Consider the following 20,150-nt stretch of genomic DNA (forward strand, 5'->3'; position numbering starts at 1 on the left):
AGATCCACTCGATATTTGTGTTTTCCATTCATCTCAGCGTCAATATCCCCGTTATGAATTGATTGGATGCAAATAAGCATCACGGTGGGCCCAGAAGGCTTCAACAGAGGTGGCTTCGATCCCCACTGTTTCCTGTGCTGTGGCCCACTTGATTTTCATTCTGCCTCATTTTGGGAACGGATGTACGGTGTGGATATAACACAGAATCATAGTAGGCCCCACAGCTTAGAGTCATGGGGATTGAATGTTACAGGAAATTCACGTGTGATATTGATGTAAGTTGAAACGGTTCCAATGGCTAGGAACATCTTTCAAAAAGAGGATCCCTCCCTGACTTATCAATGGTGGGCCCCACTTCATTAAGACGGGTCACAACGATCCAGCGGGTCCAGCTGGAGGACTACGATTTCTTACTAGTCCGAGGACAATCCTCTTTTCCCTTGATACTCTGGAGAAAAACTATGATACTCTGTAAAAATCACGTGCACAACCATCAGAAATCGCGTTTATTTAAACTATCTAGTTGGCGTGCATTTACTATAGACTTGATAATGAAATTCATCCGATGATCTTATTTTAACATGTCCACGAATCAGAGGCTACGATTCTTCAACCAATCAGAATTAATATATGTCACGCGTACCATTTCTTGATTCCTGCGTATCGAGCACATCCGTAGCCAGAGTATCAACTCTTTTTTTACTTGTATAAAATATCTCGGGGTTACTGGATCTTACCTCCATGTTGTAGTAGCGAGACGAGAAAATGGAGAATAGGCTAGAAGAGAAGTTTCTCGTGTCGAAGAGAGAAGGAGATGGAGAGGAGAAGCTAGGGCAGAGGATATGGGCGGAGTCGAAAAAGCTCTGGATCGTAGCGGCTCCCGCTATTTTCACGAGATTTTCGTTGTTCGGCATAGCAGTTATCAGCCAGGCGTTTATCGGGCATATCGGCTCGACGGAGCTCGCGGCCTATGCCCTCGTCTCCACCGTTCTCTTAAGGTTCGCCAACGGAATTCTGGTAAGCGATCTTCTTCCTCCGTTACCGTTACAGTCTTTCATTACGCGATTTTCCGAATCGATTTTATTTTATTTTTTTACCTTTTCGTGCTTTCTTTTTTAGAAAAGTGATTTGATAGTCTGGCAGACTGTGATGGATGATACGCAGGCAGTTAAATTGCTTACGTGGAGTAAAAATAATTCAAATTAGGGGCACCAGGTTAATGTATCATGACCCACAAAGTATTAGATTGCTACACATTTATTGGATGGTTAGAAATGAAAATTATCAAATGGTCTGATTTTTATACTTTGCTTAACAACATTGGCTTCGGTAATTTAGTAGGCTTTTAATGTATGCCACGTTTACCGTTTCTAAGTGCTGCGTATCAAGAGTCCACGCAGCCGGAGTATCAAATAACTCGCCCCTTCTTTTTTCCGGAGGAATGTCGTAGTGTCTTAGGAAAGAATTCGGATCCTCCATCCCATAGATTCAGTAGTGAGACTCCTATTGAAGTCACCTCACCAAGTTTTGTGGGCCCCACCATGATGTATATGTTACATCATGTATTGTATCCACACTATCTATGCATTTGGAGAGATCATTTTAGGACACGAGCCAAAGAATAAGGAAGATTCAAATCTGGAGTGGACCCCACCACAGAAAATAGCATGGAGGGTAATGCCTACATTTGAAAACTTTTTAAGGTCCACAATAATGTTGATTTGATATCCAATCTGTTCATAAGTTAACGCAATTACGAAAGAAGGTAAAAAAGAAATATCAGCTTGATCCACAACTTTTGTGGCCGTTAGAACATTTTAATGGTGGCATCACTCTCACCGCTGTTTTCTAATAATGGGTTGGACAAAGCTTTTGATTTTTTCATGTTGTCAAACGGTTGAACAATGAAAATAGATGGTAAGTGCCTGATGAAATTGATGGGGTCATGTAGGAACAAGGTTCAAATCTCTCGGCATGTTAAGATGCTTTAGTTGTATACATCACTGTACTTCCACTTGACACTTATTATAATGACAAACGGCTCGCTGTGAACTTACCTGAGCTCTGAATCTTACTCATTCTTTAGTTAATGACTTGAAATGATCTATCCAAATCGATGAGCAGCGTGAATACAAAACATACATTATGGTGGGGCCTATATAACTTGGTCATGTCACTTCAATGGGAGTTTGGCTACTTAACCTGTCGGTACCTAATCCGCACCTACATTAAATATAATTAGTGATGATGTGGCCCAATCACACCCAAAGTGCTGTCTTGGGATGTGAAACGGATTGGCTACTATCCCTGCCACCAGCCTGGTGGCTAGTGGTAGGTGCTCTGTGTGCCCCACCGTGATGTATGTGTTTCATCCATTTTTACATTTCAGTTTACGGCTTCATCCCAAAAATGAGAGTGATATACATCTCAAATTGGACCACACCACAGGAAAATAATAGCAATTGGATATCCTCCATTAAAATCCTCCTTACGGCTCACTGTTTATTCGGCATCCAATTTGTTGATTAAGTCATATAGACCTAAATGAAGGGAGAAAACAAAGATCATCCAAGACTTTTATAGCCTCTAAAAGTTTTTAATGGTCAGTGTTCATTCAACATTGTTTCCTGTAATATGGTCCACTTGAGATTGGGATATATCTCATTTTTTGGCCTCATACCTTAAAATGATCTAGAAAAATAGAGGGACACCTTGGATGAAACACATAAATCATGATAGGCCCACGGAGCACCGACCAGTAGCCACTGGCTGGTGGCAGGGGAGTAGCCAATCCGTTTCCCTTGGGATGCAGATTGTGTAGTGAATAACTCAGTAATGTATTGACTCACACAGTAAACTATGTGGGGCCCACATGATATACGTGTCTTATCCACGCTGTCCATCCTTTTTACCAGCTCATTTTGAAATTGAAGCGTATCCAAAGCTCAAGTGGAGTGAAGAGAACGGCCACTTGCTATTCAAATAGCGTGTGGTCCACTTGTGATTGCAGCCACTGAATCTGATCCATTCAAATCAAGTGGGTCACACACAGTATAAGAGAAGCTAGGAAACGATGAACGACCAAACGTATTAACTCAACGCATGTGTATGTAAATGGGCCCATCTGATGAATGGATCGCCGTAAGTTTTGTAGAAGATGATCTTCAAGTTGGAGTCCACCTTTCAGCGGCTGGGATGTCATACACGCTTGACACAATGGCCACGTGTGATTCAGCGGATGGTAATGGATGTGAATATTCCTACATGAAAAAAATAATAAAAAATAATGAGAACGTTGGGGTGGGATTGAGATCCGAAAAAAGAAGACCCCGGATGGGCACGTGACATGCATGTGCGGGCATGTCTTGGTTTTCACAGAAAAGTAAGATACTCGTGATAACTGACATGCCTTGGTTTTCGAAGAAAAATATTAGAAAGTCCAGACGCTTTGTAGGTTAAGCTTTAATCCCCTCAGCTTTGTAGGCTTGTAGCTGTGAAGAAAGAAAATAAGCCCCCTCTTTCCTTTAATTTTAAATAAATACTTTGTTTTTTATATAAGATCATAAAATAGCCTTATGCTAGGGGCACGGATTAGGTGTTACATTGGGAAACGGATTGGCTACTCCCCTGCCACCGGCCCCGTGGCCGATAGTCGGTGCCCTATGGGCCCCACCATGATGTATGTGTTTCATCTCTTCCGTTTATCTATTTTTACAGATCATTTTAGGCCTTCATTCAAAAAATGAGAGGGATATAAATCTCAGGTGGACCACACCACAGGAGAACAATAGTGATTGGATATCCACCATTACAGTCCTCCTAAGGCCCAATGTACTGTTTATTTGACATCAAATCTGTTTATTAGGTCATAAAGACGTAGATGAAGGGGAAAAAATAAAGACCAGCTTGATCCAAAACTTTTATGCGTCCCAAAAGTTTTTTAATGGTCGACACTCATTCAAAACTGTTTCCTATAATGTGGTCCACTTGAGATTTGGATATATCTCATTTTTTGTCTCATCCCCTAAAATGATCTATAAAAATAGATGGACGGCATGGATGAAACACATACATCATGGTGGAGCCGACGGAGCACCGACCATCAGCCATTGGCAGGTGGCAGGTGGAGTAGCCAATCCATTTCCCTAGGGGCCACCTTGATGATGTGTTGTATATCAATGCTGTCCATCTGTTATTCTAGAATATTTTAAGATAGGGTATCAAAATTTATGCAGATCCAAATCTTAGTTGGACCACACCACAAGAAACGGTGATGATTGAGTGTCTCACCATTAAAAAATCCAAAGGACCATAGTGAGTTTTTGTAATGTTTACTTTTAATCCAACCTATTGATAATGTCAAGAAAATCGGGATGAACAGAAAAAAAGATTGATCTAAAACTTTTGTGGCCCATATAAAGCTTTTAAGGGTTATTCATCACTGTATCTATTGGTATGGTCCACCTGATCGATATTTGGATCTTCTTATGATTTTTTATCTCATCCTAAAATGAGATGAAAATGAACGGTGTGGATATACAAAAAATACATCACAGTGGCCCCAGGTAGTTAGAGTAACACCCACTGAGCCGTCACCCGAGTAACAGCTAATCCGCTCTCTTACCCTGGTAAGAGCTTAATGAGTGTTGCCCTTACCGCAGGGCAACCTTGATCATATTTTCTATATCCAGCCCGTCCATCTGTTTTAACAGCCCATTTCAGGGCACATTCCCAAAAATTAAGTATATCAAAATCTCAGTTGGATTTTCGTACAAGAAACAGTGATGATTAAAAGCTCACCATTAAAAACTTCCCGAGGCCCACTATCCATAATGTTTGTTTGCCATCCAACTCATCAATAAGGTCAACAAAAACTGAATGAAGGTAAAATAAATAAATAAATAAAAATTAGCTTGATTTAAGACTATTGTGGCCTACAAAAAATTTTTAACAATCACCACTTTTTTCCAATGGTGTGGTCTACCAGAGATTTTTTATACCTTGATTTTTTGGATAACTTATTTAAGGTGAAATAACGGATGGGCGGCGTGGATTTGAAAAAAATTCATCATGTGAGCCCTACACGGTAAGAATAACATCCACTAAGCTGTACCCGAGTAACATCTAATCTGCTCCTCATGGTTACACATCCACCAGAGTCGTTGAACAGGGACGGGGATTGCGTCCTACCCCCGCCCGTCTCTAGCCCCGAACGGTCAGTTTTGTGGCCGAGCCCACCGTGATGCATCTGTTTATCAAAGCCGTCCATCCCTTTTCTCATATCATTACAAGTAATGAGCACAAAAATGAGGAGGATCCAACGCTCAAGTCTACCACACCAGATAATAAGCTTAGTTGCATTAAATGCAAGAGTCATATCGGTGTGGTCCATTTGAGCGTTGGATCCGCCTCATTTTTGTGCTTATGCCTTAAAATGATGTGGAATAGGGATGGACGGCTTGGATAAACATATACATCACAGTGGGCCCGCCCACAGAACTGCCCGCTCGGGTCTAGAGACGGGAGGGGGTAGGACGCAATCCGCGTCCGTTGAACAGTCAAGAAAAAAAGTTGAATTCTGGACTTTGTAAAGATGAGAGAAATTTTCATTTTAGACAAGATCTGCTTTGTTACATGGGCCAAACATGTGGGGCCATCATTACATTTGATCTAGACCATCTAAATGGTAGAACAAAAACCATCCAAATGCTATGGATAACCTGTTTCATGTTTGAATGGAAATTTCTCTAATTTCCACGAAGTTTCAATGGAAGGGATCATTTGGCTATATTAAAAAGAAAGGATTATTTGGTAAATTGGAAAAAGGAAGGAAGCCATGTGTTAAAATTCTTTTCGACATTCGAACCATTTATATAATCTCCTTCATCTTCATCGTGCACGACAGAAGGCCAGGATGGAACTGTCGTCTTTGAATATTTCAACACTTCAATTATTTAACTCTATTCCGTTGAACAAGGACTGTTTTGTCAGAGGGCGCGGATTGGGTACTACCCCCACCAAGACGGGAGCGGATTTAGTGTTACACATGCCGTGGGGCCCACCTTGATTATTTTTTTGTATATACCATCCGTCCATTTCTCCAGCTCATTTTATGATGTGGTCCGAAAAATTAAGCAGATCCAAATCTCAGGTGGATCAATCCACAGGAAAATGTTTATTTTCCATCCAATCTATTGCTAATGTCAACGACCGGATAAGAGAAAATACAAAAATCATTTTGATCCAAAACTTATGTATCTCACATACAGTATTTAATGCTCATTTTTCATTGTTTCTAGTGGTATGGTCCACCTTAGATTTGGAAGGTTTGAGATCACCTCCTAAAATGAAATGGAAAAACAGATGGATGGCATGGATATACAACCCCACACTTTTATGGTAATACCCAACAGACGGCCGGCATTTTGGGGCTCACCATGATGTATGTGTTTTATCCAAGCCGTCCATACATTTTAAAAAATCATTTTAAGCGATGAGCCCAAAAATGAGACAATCTAATTCTCAAGTGGACTACACCATAGGAAACTGTGGGGATTGAAAATCTACCACTAAAAACCTCTTAGGGCCACGGTAGTTTTTATGTATGTTTTCCCTTCGTCCAATTCTATGGTACTTTATTAATAGGCTGGATGGAAAATAAACGTCCTGGTGAGTCCTAGGAAGCTTTCGAACATGGTGGTCACTGTCACCAATGCTTCCAATGGTGTGATCCACTAGTGCATTAGATCTAACATCTTTTTAAACTCATGCTCTAAATGATATTCAAATTAAATAGACAACTTTGGTTAAAACCTATATATATATATATATATGTGTGTGTGTGTGTGTGTGTGTGTGTGTGTGTGTGTTTATTTATTTTTTTGGAAAACCACTCCCCACCTGGAAGTATATTGCCGAAGGAAACTTACAATATCCCTCTTCGGGTGTGTGTGTGTGCGTGCTCACACACACACACCCCCAAGAGGGATATTGTAAGTTTCCTTTGGCAATATGCGTGTGGGGGGAGTGTGTGTGTGTGTGTGTGTGTGTGGGGGCTATGCTAGTTAGTGTGTGGGGCCCACCATGAGGCGTGTTGAACATTTACCCCATTAGTCAGATGCACCATGGATTACATGCGTTTGAGTCATGTGGGGCCCACCATGAGGTATGTTGAACATCTACCCCATTAGTCAGATGCACCATTCCATGATGGGCCTAGGGCTTAAAAATCAAGTCAATTCGTTACTTGTGTAGGCCACACCACATACAAATGTTGAGAGGGGTTACCCTCCATTAAAACATTCATAATCATTTTTTGGGCCCACCGAGATGTGGTTCACAAATCCAGCCTATCCATTATGTGTGTCCCACTTGGATGAGGCATCATACCAAGTTTCAAAGACATCCAAATTTCAGGTGGGCCTCACCAAATGATTTTATATGTTTTAGGCATGTTTTCACATGATTTTAAATGGTATGGCCCTCCTCAGTTCAGTATATGCTGTTTTTTGGGATATCCCATAATTTAAAGGGGATCCATCCAATGCACGGTGTTGATGTTAGACATACATCATGGTGGGGCCCACACAGCTCAACGTCATGGGAAGTTCCCATGAGCTCAACCGCATAGAACCTTTTCCATATATATATATATATATATATATATATATATATATATATATATATATATATATATATATATATATGAAAAGCCTGACTAATTTTAAATCTTTTAAAACTTAAAATACCCCTCAACCTATAGATGTAGCATAGACCCCATGCATGTACCGATGCAAGTCTTTCTTGGACGACGACGTTGAATGCTAAAAGGAACATGTGACTCGTCCTCTTAATAAAATGGAAAAGGAACGAAGAGAGGTAGCTTTTTTTCTGTCTGACACAATGATGAAAAGCAACCTTATTTAATCGTATATAATACATACATTAATGATCACATACAATCGATAGCATGATAGGTTACCACGCTGTATGTTGGATATTTAGCAAATGAATATATGACCCGAAACGTTGTTAGATCCGCCCGTGTGCAAAGGATGCAGATTCAGTTGATCGTGGAAGTATTTAGCTTAAAGAATATGTGATGGTTAGAGTTGGGCATTTAGCCGAGTCGGACTGGATTGGGTCCAACTCGACTCGATCTAATTTTTCAGGAACCTAACCCGAACTTGATCTGATCCGGGACCGAGTCCAGCAAGGCTGACTCAATCCAATTTGAATCCTTGTTGGCCTAACTCGAACCGAGTCTAACTTGGTCTGGGAAACCGAATCGAGTCGGATAGAGTTGAGTCTAGGGAGAGAGAGGGAGAGAAAGAAGGAGATGTGGGAAACCGAGAGAGAAAGAATGAGAGAAAGGAAGAGAGAAGGAAGGAGAGGAGGGAAATTGGGAGAGAAAGAGGGAGAGAAACAAGGAGAGATGGGTGGGTGCGGTGCCTCCTTCGGGTAGAGAAAGAGGGGTTAAGGTTCGTTCGGATTTCAGATCGGATCGGTCCGGATTGATCACGATCCGAACTTGATCCGATGTACGATTGGATCTGAGTGGTCCTACTCGATCCGCACCAATCCTAGCCTTCAATTCGATTGGGATCAAGTCGAATCCACCGGATCGGGTCAGATTCGGCGGATCGGGTCGGATTCTGCCCAACTCTAGTGACAGCGGAGCCCACCGTGATGTATGTGCTTTATAATCATGCTGTCTATCTGTTTTGCCATCTCATTTTAGGGTGTAAGTCCAAAAATAAATTAGATTTAGATTTCAGGTGGACCACACTAAAGGAATTAGTGGTAATTGAACGCCCACCATTGAAACATCCTAAGGCCATCCTCGGTTGACTCGACTTGAAAAATCTCAATTCGACTCAGTTTGAAATTGAGTTGGAGTCCAATCGAGCTGATTTTTAAAGCTTAAAAAAATTTTGAGTCAAGTTTGAGCTTGTTTGAGCTTCACTCGACTTGGATCGAATCTCAACTTGAATTGACTCAGATTGAATTGACTCAATGACTCAGTTATTTTGATATTAATGTTGCTCACCAAGTGTTTGATGTTGCCCATCGGCTAGTCGCAAGGAAAAAATAAATACCAAAGAAATCACTAAAAAAAAAAAAGTTCACATTATAAAACTACCTTCAAATTATTATGTTGATGTTGCCCATCGTGTTTGATAAAATACCTATAAATTATTATTTTTATTTTGTGTTATGTGAAAAATTGAAGATGCACTCCATGTCTCGGAGAGAATGTCACACAAGTTTGAACTCAGCTCGAGCTGGCCGAGCTGCTGGCCGATGTCTGAGAGAATGTCACACAAGTTTGAACTCAGCTCGAACTGGCCGAGCTGCTGGCCGAATCAAGCCGAGCAAGCCATTTAGCTTGCCAACCGTGCCCTGCTGGCCAAGCCGAGCCGAGTCGAGCTGGGTTAGCGAGCCGGTTCGACTCCTGTACAGCTCCTGAGTACTCGCAGGTGCGGTTGCTTGTAGGTTGTACTGTCTTCATTGACAAAAATAGCCCTACACCGTCCCTCCAAACACGTTGCATGGGCTGCATGCCCCCCCACCACAAGGGCATTACCGTCAGCCTCCATTTCACCATCTCCTTCCTTCCATGGCAGCTGGGCATGGCGAGCGCCCTCGAAACTCTCTGCGGTCAGGCGTACGGAGCCAAACAATACCACATGCTTGGCATTTACCTCCAACGGTCATGGATCGTCCTCTTCACGGGCACCATCTTGCTCCTCCCGATCTTCATCTTCACGGCTCCGATTCTACGGCTACTGGGCCAGGCCGACGAGATCGCAGCAATGGCAGGGACCATCTCCCTCTGGTTCATCCCAGTCATCTTCACCTTCATCTTCTCATTCACGCTCCAGATGTACCTCCAGGCCCAGAGCAAGAACATCATCATCGCTTATTTCGCAGCCCTCACGCTGGTGATCCACATCCCTCTGTCATGGTTCATGGTAATCAAGCTCAGGTGGAGCATTGCAGGCGTCATGGGGTCGATGATCATGACGAATTGCATACCGATCATCGGTCAGGTGTTGTACGTCTTCTGCGGCGGGTGTAGGGACACGTGGAAGGGGTTCTCCATGCTGGCCTTTAAGGATCTGTGGCCCATCGTTAAACTCTCTGTGTCCTCTGGTGCAATGCTCTGGTAAGCTCCACTTCATATGTTTGGTAAATTCTCTCTGGACACAGGATCTGGATCGTTCATCAGGTGGGCCCAAAATGAGCCTGGCCCGGTTGTCAGGTGGGCCATGCCTGTATGATGAAATGAACGGTTTAAAGGAACCTCCGATCACAAGTTCACGTTTACGTTCGCAGATGAACCTGACTGAGGTCGATCACCATCTTGCTCGAGGATAATAACTCCGGATTATCTGGACTGCTAACTGAGATTCCTCATAAGGAAAAATAGAAATAAATTCTAATAATTTTGAAAATTAATTGATTGATGATAAAAAGAAAATTACGACCATTTAAATAGTGATATCAAACTTAAGAAGAAATTTCAGAATCAAACTCCAACTTAAGTAAATTTACTATTTATATGCAATCATGATTTCTACTTCTCTTCATGGTTTTCGGCCAAAAATAGTTATTCTCCTAAATTTTTTAAGTCATTTTCATCTTGGGCATGACTCATGATCAAGAGTTATGATCAAACTAAAACTTAGTATAAATAGTAAAAATGAAATTAAAATAGATTTTTCTACCGTCGATCTAATGGAATCTCATAAATTCAGCATTAGCAACCCGGCGTAGTGCATTGGTTGGCTAAAGTAACTTCTCCTACCCAAAATCATATATGGTACTTGGAATAAATCATTCTGATTTGTGAGATACGCATTAGTATTCTGGCGGTCCTGATCACTTCCGCCTTTGATCGAGCCTTCTCTGGTATATCTTGGTCATGAAATTGTCCGCGACCAACTCTACATCACTTTGCACAGTGGTACGTGCACTGTTGCCTGCCGGATCGACGGCCTTGATCTCTCACACAGTTGCCAATGTTGGACGTGGTGTGTGTAAACCGTTGAATCCATGATGGGATGCAGGCCTCTGATTAAGGGTGCCAATGGAACGGGTTGGATTGCACTGTATGTCGGGTTTGCGCCCAAACTCCTAGGCCCAGTCCGTTGGGCTGGGTCTAACCTCTGGGCCAGATAACTAATTGAGATGGCTCAGTTCAAGGCTTCATCAGTTGTCAGGTCTGTATGGTCGGGCCCGTTCACCGGGCCTTGATAATCACGTTTGGTCTGAGCTTAGGTTCAAGTCTTTAGGCTTTGGCTCATACCGGCCCGGACTGAGCCCATCAACATTCTTACTAATCAGGGCTGTTAATGGGCAGGGAGGCCTGTTGGGCTCAGGCAACTTGGGTTTACCTTTTAGGCCTGCAGGCCAGGCTCCATGGTTTTAAGACTCAGACGAGCCCCGATACGACTCTACCAAGCCAAATAGGACTCGGTCTCGGACCCAATCCAGTTTGATACAACAAGTCACACCTGACTCAGCCAAATCTCACTATACAGATTGTATGAGTCGGTCTGAATCACCCAGTCTTTTAACCATGTTGGGTCAGGCCTGATTTTTGGGCCTCAGAGAAAAACAAGATGATGCAGGGAAAGACGTGTAGAGGTCGAGCACCGTCTTCCTATAGGATAACTACTCCGAATCTATGGAGTTTCTCGAGACTCCTCACATAGATTTATCGAATCCACAAGAAAAGGAACAATAAAATAGAAATAAATTCTAAAAAAATTGTAATTTGATTGATGATTCAAATAAATGAGTTTACAACCCTTTAAATAGGGATGTTAAGCCACGAGAGAAGTTTCGAAATCAAACTACTGCTAAAACTCCTAGAATTTGCGACTAACTATAAATATTAAACTTACTATTTATATACGGTCGTGATCTCTACTAGTGCGCATGGTTTTCGGCCAAAAATAGTAAGTATTTAGCCCATGTTGGGCGCGACTCCTAAAGCCTAGTGAATGAAGAGTTATACTCAAACTAAAACTTATTATCAATAGTAAAAACGAAATTAAAACAAGAGTTTGACCGTCGATCTGATGGTATTTCACAAATTCGGCATGTGCAACCCGGCATAGCAAGGTTGGATGGTTAAAGTAGCTCCTCCTACCCCAAAATCATATATGGTACGTCGAATAACTCATTTTGGTTTGCGAGATACGCCCTATTTAAATTCCTGACTGTCCAGATCACTTCCGCTTGCGGTCGGCCCTCTTATGGTCAATCTTGGCGATGAAATTATCCGCGACCCGCTTTACATCACAAGATGGGTCCAGCTTGAATTTAACAGTAATTGTGTGTTGAAGGCCCAGTTCGATCCTGATCTAGACCCATTTATACCTATGGCTTCCAAAATTCTCTTACCTTGTGATCTTTTTTTGTCTTGAACAGCCTGGAGCTTTGGTATAACACTGTATTGGTTCTACTAACAGGGCATATGAAAGATGCTGAAATTGCTATAGATGCTCTCTCTATCTGGTACTTGAAAAAGCTATTTTCATCATACCCTTTGATCCATCGTTTTTAACTGAGCGACTCATGGTTTCGAACTGGATCAAACTCGACTGAGTCTGAGTCGACTCAGATGAGTCAGCAATACATTCTTTTCTTTGATTTTTTAATTTTATTTTTTTTGTTCTTTTCATACTCCAATTAATTTCAAGATTATGATTCGAAAGACTCATTCATTTCTTTACACAGCCTCAACATCAATGGGTGGGAGATGATGATATCTCTTGGTTTCTTGGCGGCAGCAGGGTATTTTTCTTGCAATTTTCTCTCTTTATTTATTCGGATATTCTCTTTTGGTTGTTCTTAAAATTTCCATGTGGACCATAACCCCACCCCTTCACCACATGTAACCTACATCTACAGCAAAATGATTTGCTAGAATGCATCTCGATGTATTGCTATAGGATACATCAGGATTTTAGCCTTTGAATACACGGTCATCTTCCAATGATCAAAACCATTTGTACGACAGGTCTCACTTTAGACGGACTGTTTATAAATAAATAAAACAGCTTAGATTGGGATATTCTATTCCTTCGATCATTTGTACAATGGGTCTAGCCTTAGATGGGCAGTATATAAAATAAATAAATAAAAAGCTTAGATGAGGATATTCTATCGATCCCTTTGATCATTTAATTCTTTTCCTTCGAATTTGGAAGGTCTCCACAATCTTTAAATAATCAAAGGGTTCAGATACTTCATTCAGAGAGTTATTTTGGGAATCTTCCATAGTTAGGCCCATCATATATACAATTTTAGTCACTGCTGATGTCCCAACATATCATATCAAGTGTCATACTTTACTAGAGTATCAAATAACTCTTATACAACCACTTCTCCACCCCTCTCTATGTTTTCCAAAGTGCTTCCTCTCTACACATGCCATACCTACTAGCATACATATTTATGTACGTATGTGGGTGCATGTGTAATGCAGGGGCATTTTCACACGGGCTCAAGTGGAGTGGCCTGTGGGATGTAGGAGCACACTCAGGGTGGGCGGCCCGTGTGAGCCGGATGGCTCGTGTGAGGCGGTACCCATGTGAAGTAGGGCCACGGGGGGGTTCAGCCAAGGTCCTAACCCATGGGATGTGGGGTATGGGCTATAAGATAAAGGGATTAATTTGTCATGCTCTATCAGTTCGAGCTTTTAAAGTAAGTGGTTAATTGTCCTGCATCAATGTGTAATAGTAGTTGCTAAGTACCAAATTCTTCAATATTAGTGAAATTTTTTAAGTTTGTTATGTCATTCAATGAATCGCAGTGTGCGGGTGTCGAATGAGCTTGGAAGAGGCAGTGCCAAAGCTGCAAAATTTTCAGTCATTGTCTCAGTGGCTACTTCACTCGCCATTGGATTGGTTCTCTTCGCAGTGTTCATGATCTTCCATGGGAAATTCTCTTATATGTTTACAGAGAGCCCAGAGGTTTCAGGAGCGGTTGCATATCTTTCTCCTTTGTTGGCCATCTCCATTCTGCTCAACAGCATTCAACCTGTCCTCTCTGGTGAGTCTCTTCCTCTTATTTCCTTTTCTTGTATTGTATTTTACATAACTGCTAGTTTTGGTTGTGACCCATCATATCGGTCCGGTTCGGATCAATGGTATTGCCAATCTATAGTGGGGCCATCTGATCGATGGTATGAATCACTAACTCTCTAGCCATGAAATCACTCACAATGGCATTGATCTGTCTAACAAGGCAATTATGTATGAAGTGGAGTGGCCTTGTTGGAATTTCTTTACAGTGCGTTTGGCTGTTCCAAATATCAAGAAATTTTGCAACAAATCAGACTGGTTAATAATAAAATATCATGAAATTTGGTGCAACCAAACATGCCATTGGTTCATATAGTGATTCCTAATTAGTAATTATTGAAAAGGGCTTGACAGGTGGGACTTAGGAAGCTTTGCACAAAGCCAAAGATGGATGGCCCACATTCAACAGTTCGCCAACTACTACAGGAATAGAAATGATTTGATCACCCTTTTGATACTACAAATTGAATGGCCACCTAACATGAACAATTCAGATTGTGTAGAGGCAGCCTAACATATAGGAGAATTTCTCAGATGGGATGCCTTTACTGGTGGAATGCCTCCCATTTTATAAAGGGAGGAAATGAGAGGATTGGGAGGAGTTCAAATGCGACAAAGAGGGTTGAAAAAGGAATACATAATTAGGAATGTTCTAAGCGTTAACTGTAGGACCCACCCATTAATGGTTGCCCATATCCAATAATTATGGCATTAGTGATTAAAGTAATGCTGACAGAGAAACTGATTTTTTTTTTCTTTGGAGACTGGCCATCTTAAATTATCTCATGTTTTTTTCGTATTGAATTTCATGTGCAGGGGTTGCCGTTGGTGCTGGTTGGCAGACTGTGGTCGCGTACGTGAATCTCACATGCTATTATTTGGTTGGGATACCTATCGGAGTTGTGCTCGGTTATATAATTGGTTTTCAAGTCAAAGTAAGATGTGTTGTTTTGGTGCTTAACAGTGTTTAACCTTCAAAATGCAAAAATAGAGAACTTCTCTGTTTGCTTCTTTCCAATGTTTTGCAAACTAAAACTGCAGCAGATCCAAACATAGACAATGGGAAGGGGGATGTGACAATTGAAACGGATTGATCCTGGCGAGGAGGAATTATATATTGGGTCCGGACTCTGGATGCATGAGGACATGTATAGTGTCTTAATTGATGCTGGTGGGGCCTTGGTTTGATCTGGGATCCATCAAATGAAAATCTGCTGACAATTCCTACTTAACAATTGGCCTCAGATTGACTTAAGGGGACCTAATTGTGGGGCCAAAGGGGTCAAACTCAAGATCAATCATGATTGATTCATATAAATTTTTAATGTTGTCATGGACTCATGGTCATTTCTGGGCTGGAGAAAAAAGAGTGATTTTCGAAGTTCTACTTTAGGCGGTGTTTGGTTGCAACAAATATCATGATATTTCTTGATTAATCAATCTAATTTGGTGCAAAATATCATAAAATGAAATATCAAGATATATATTGTAACCAAATGCATCTTTAGTAAAATTTCCAAAAACCACAATCTTGATCTTTATCAGAAAGAAAAACTCTTTTCCACACAAGGATCTTTTTTTCATGGATTTTGGGAATTATACTAAGAGTAAAAATCCCCCAAATAAAAAAAGATCCGGAACTATTTTCCTTGTGGCCCACGCGAAAGGTGACCTAATTGTGTCCAATTGTTCTTATTTCCTGTCTGAATTTTATAGTCCTTTTTACCCAACAGCTTCTCTTTGATTGTTTGGGACCTTGAATTTCGATTTTAACTTACTAAGAAACTAAATCCAGGATTTTCAATCCTTGAGATTTTCATTCTATTAGTTGTGTTTGGCAATATCCTGGATTTTTAATCCTATGGAAATTAGATACTGTGTTTGACAACCTCAATTTTCAAAAAGGCCACTTTGTGCAAGGATGAGATAGCAGTTATGACAGTTGGAGGGAATTGAAAATCCTTAAATTTTGCATGAAGAAGGGCCCTTTAAGGATTTTCAATCCTTACACGGATTTGAAGTCCCTCAAATCCAGGGTGCCAAACATGACTTAGATTCAAAAATCTACTATTGAAAATCCTAACTTCCAAGAATCTATGCTGCCAAACAACCGCTTCGAAGAAACTGCATAATGCAGCAATAGGAGGTTGGTTTTCATAATTATGTTATTTGTTTTGTAGGGGATTTGGATTGGAATGTTGTTCGGCACGGTCGTTCAGACTCTTGTTCTGTCTTACCTTACGTGGAGAACCGACTGGGACAATCAGGTAATTCAATTTCATTTATATTCTCTTTTCCTAATCGGGATCGATAAAGGCATTTCCAATATGAACAGAATTTTCTTCCTTCTATATGTTCTTGTTTTATGAATGACCACCTTAGTGCCCATTTCACAAAATAAATAAAAATAATCACCCTCATCAGAAGGTAGGGGACCGTTGGATCTTCAAATCAATTGTGTGAGCCCACCCTCCATCCAACAGCCAACCATAATTGAAACCATAGTTCTAACACTTGGTGACTCAAATCGCACTTCAACCGAGTCAACTCAACTCAATGATATTCCAAATTGAGTACACCATGTTTAGTAATTTTATATATTTTACCTACACATAACTACGTTAAATTTTGAGTTGAATCAAGAAAAAGACTCCGTCAATCCTGACTCGACCTAACTGGGCCAGACATCTAGTCGAATCAAGTTTTCAGATTTTCGGACAATGACTGAAGGCGAGCCCACTGGTCCTCTTTTCTTGAGAATGCAATGTGACAGCTTTGCATATGATATTCAAAACCTAGGACAAAGTTTTAGACTCAAACTCCCTAAAAACGTGACTTACTATAAATAGTAAACTTACTATTTATAGATGGTCACCATTCCTACCGGACTTCATGGTTTTGGCCAAAAATAGTAAGCATCCAATTTAGCCTAACCACATTTTTCTCCTAACCTTTCTAAGCCATTTTCATTGTAGGCATGACTCCTACAACTCAAAGGATTAAAAGTTATACGTCAGCTAAAACTTACTACTATATGTAGTAAAAATGAAAATAAAATGGACTTTTGACTGTCGATATGATAGAATCTCGCAAATATAGCATGCGCAAGTTGGCATGGGTTGGCTGGCTAAAGTAGCTTCTCCTACCCAAAATCATATATGATATATCGAAAAACTCATTCTAGTTTGCGAGATACAACTATCTTAAGGTTCTGACAGTCCTGATCATTTCCACCTCCGATCAGACCTTCTTTGGTCCATCTTTGTCATGAAAGTGTCTACGGCCCGCTCTAAATCAAAATGACTAAAACTTTTCTTTTTCTTTTTTTCTTTTTTTCTTTTTTTTGAAGTTTTTAAGTAAATGGACCAATGTTTATATGAATTCCCATTGCAGGTAGCTCTGGCTCAAGCACATGTAAACAAGTGGTTTGTGCCCTCATCGAAGGAAACAGACGGCAGCCCGCCAACCCTAACCTGTGTACCAAAGGCATAATGATTCTGAGATGTGTGTCACGTTTGGATGCACTATTGAATTAAATTGCAATCAATTGGTTAAATAAAGAGGCAATTAGCAATTGAGAGACTTTGGCACCCAAATTGCAATTACATCCATTTAAAGTTGGATTACAAAGGAATGCAATTGTAGTTTGAGCACTTCTTCCTTAACGTGTTTTAGCAGAACATCATTACATTTTGATCACTTTTCCTCTCTATTGAAATCAATCCAATTCAATGTTGCATCCAAACGTGACCTCATCAGTATGACGGCCAAATGAACAGTCATGAATTCATGAGAGAGCTCTCAAGCGTAATTGAAAAGGGCAGATATTTTCATCTCTGGCATTAGGGAATGCCAAAAAAAAAAAGCAGCCCATTTTTGCAATTTAGTAATGGTTTCTAGTCTGTTAGTTATTTGAGATGGAATGGATTCAATGCAAGGTATGAAAATTCTTCCATGTAACCTTTAGCTAAAGAACGAAGAGTATTTTTTTCATGAGAAGGTCATGTAAGTTGATTTTAAGACACATTTTCTAAGATGATGTAGGTATTCTATTTGGAACCAAGATTGCTAACATTCATTCCATTCCAATAAGCACCGAATGGATGGATTGTTCTGATCATTGGACCATTTCTACGTAAGGCCCAATGGAGTTTGTACATTTAGGGGAGGGGCTTGGTTTGTTGATCCAGACCATTGAGCTTGTGGCTCCCATCGTGGATGGACCATGATCAAAGAATATCTTCAATCAGGTAACTCTAAATTTTTGTTCATTGGCATGCAAATACATGGATAAGATGGTAGAAAACCAACGATCCACATTCAATGGAGGAAAAGGCTAAATTTATGTGGCTTGGATCTTCCAATTTTGGAGATTTTGGGGGAATGGCCCATCCATGATGGGTTGTCGTATCAATGGCTTGGATAATGCAACCATGACCCCACACAAACAAAGTTCGTGTGTGATTGGGAAGTTTGCTATTTGTCGTGGAGTATTGTCCCCTTCGTTGAATGTCACCTGAGTTATGTATGCCTTGGGCTTCAATTCCGCCACACAGTCACACGTGCAGTGAATAGTTTAATTTTAATCATGTGTGTGTGAGTTTGTATGTGACGAGCGTACTGGAGTTGTATTCGACTTTAATTTAACAGAACGTACTGCCTGTGACCCCAAGCGCTGAAATAGTCGGATTAGAACCAGATATGTCAAGTGCTGAAATAGTCAAATTAGGATCAGATATGTCAAAATTAACCTGACTACTCAACCACCTATTGACAAGAAATTAAGCGATGAAAGGGTCGGTTAGTCCCTCAAATAAGTTTTTTGTGCTTTAAAGAGTCTTTTATCATAATGATAATAGTTTGGTCACATTCGTCAATAAAATAACTAAGTGTCTATTTTATTAATCTAAATGTATATGCAGTATAATCAGCACATAAAATACAATAAAACAAAAAATTACATATGCTGGTTTGAGGGAACGAGACAACCGTGGACAATTGATGATCTTCTAGACCAGAATGGTCATGAGACGGTTGTCAAAACATGGACAATCATGAAATTGTTATAGTTTGGTGAGCAAATTGGGGCAATCACTAAGTAAAAAACTTAGATATTTGGGGGTATCTGAAAACGGAATCAAGGATAATTAACTAGATTAAATTCGACTTGTTGTAGCAATGTGTTGGACAAAAAAAAAAAAAAAACTACACTAGGCTAAGCTAATCAATATTAATTTGCTGCAGCATGATGATAGACAAAAGTAGAGAGGTTGAAATAGGCTAAGCTAAGTGTCCATGTTGAACGAAATATTGATAGACAACATTGAGCTGAAAAGATTCATTCGATTGAATTAGCTAAGGCCTAGAGCTCTTCATTCTCTACCATTTTTATAAACTTAAGTTGGGCGGTGGCCTTGCGTAAAGTCCATTAACTTTCAGGATCAACAATCCAATGGGTTAGCAGTTGTTACATCCAAATGCAACCTCATTAGTACGACAACCAATTCACCCCTGAATTTATGCAAAACAATCATGAATGCATGAGAGGGCTGTCAAGTGTAATTAAGAAGGGCAGGTATTTACATCTCTGGCATTGGGAATGGGAGGGAAAAAAAACACCCAATTTTTGCAATTTGGTAATGTTTTTGGCCTGTTAATTGGTTGTTTTACATGGAATGGATTCAATGCAGCATATGAAAATTCCTCTATACAAGTTTTAACTAAAGGACGTAGAGTAGATTTTACTATGAGAAGGTCATGTAAGCTGATTTTAAGACAAATTATCTAAGATCATGTAGGATTTCTATTTGGAACTAAGATTGCTACTGTTCATTCCACTCCAATGAGCATTCAATGGATGGTTTGTTCTGATCATTGGACCATTTCTACATGTGGAACCCAATGGAGCTTGAGCATGGAGTTTGTACATTTGGGGGTTTGGTTTGGTGATCCAGACCATTGAGCTAGTGGATCCCATGATGGAAGAATCTCTTCAATGAGATGACTCTGAACTTTTGTTTATTGGCATGCAAATACTTGGATAAGATGATA

The 20,150-nt window shown here is 40.4% G+C and overlaps 1 protein-coding gene across 1 annotated transcript; it reads left to right on the forward strand.

The window, feature by feature from the left end:
• The first annotated feature begins 759 nt into the window (after window positions 1–759).
• On the forward strand, window positions 760–18,233 carry LOC131227705 (protein DETOXIFICATION 20-like). Its single transcript, XM_058223505.1, has 8 exons — window positions 760–1,017; window positions 9,627–10,168; window positions 12,442–12,528; window positions 12,751–12,807; window positions 13,829–14,067; window positions 14,916–15,034; window positions 16,280–16,366; window positions 17,493–18,233. The coding sequence occupies exons 1-8, from the start codon at window positions 766–768 to the stop codon at window positions 17,589–17,591; spliced, it is 1,482 nt and encodes a 493-aa protein (XP_058079488.1). The 5' UTR covers window positions 760–765; the 3' UTR covers window positions 17,592–18,233.
• Window positions 18,234–20,150: the final 1,917 nt, after the last annotated feature.

This window comes from Magnolia sinica, chromosome 15 (genome assembly GCF_029962835.1).
Source record: "Magnolia sinica isolate HGM2019 chromosome 15, MsV1, whole genome shotgun sequence".
NCBI classification, from domain to species: domain Eukaryota; kingdom Viridiplantae; phylum Streptophyta; class Magnoliopsida; order Magnoliales; family Magnoliaceae; genus Magnolia; species Magnolia sinica.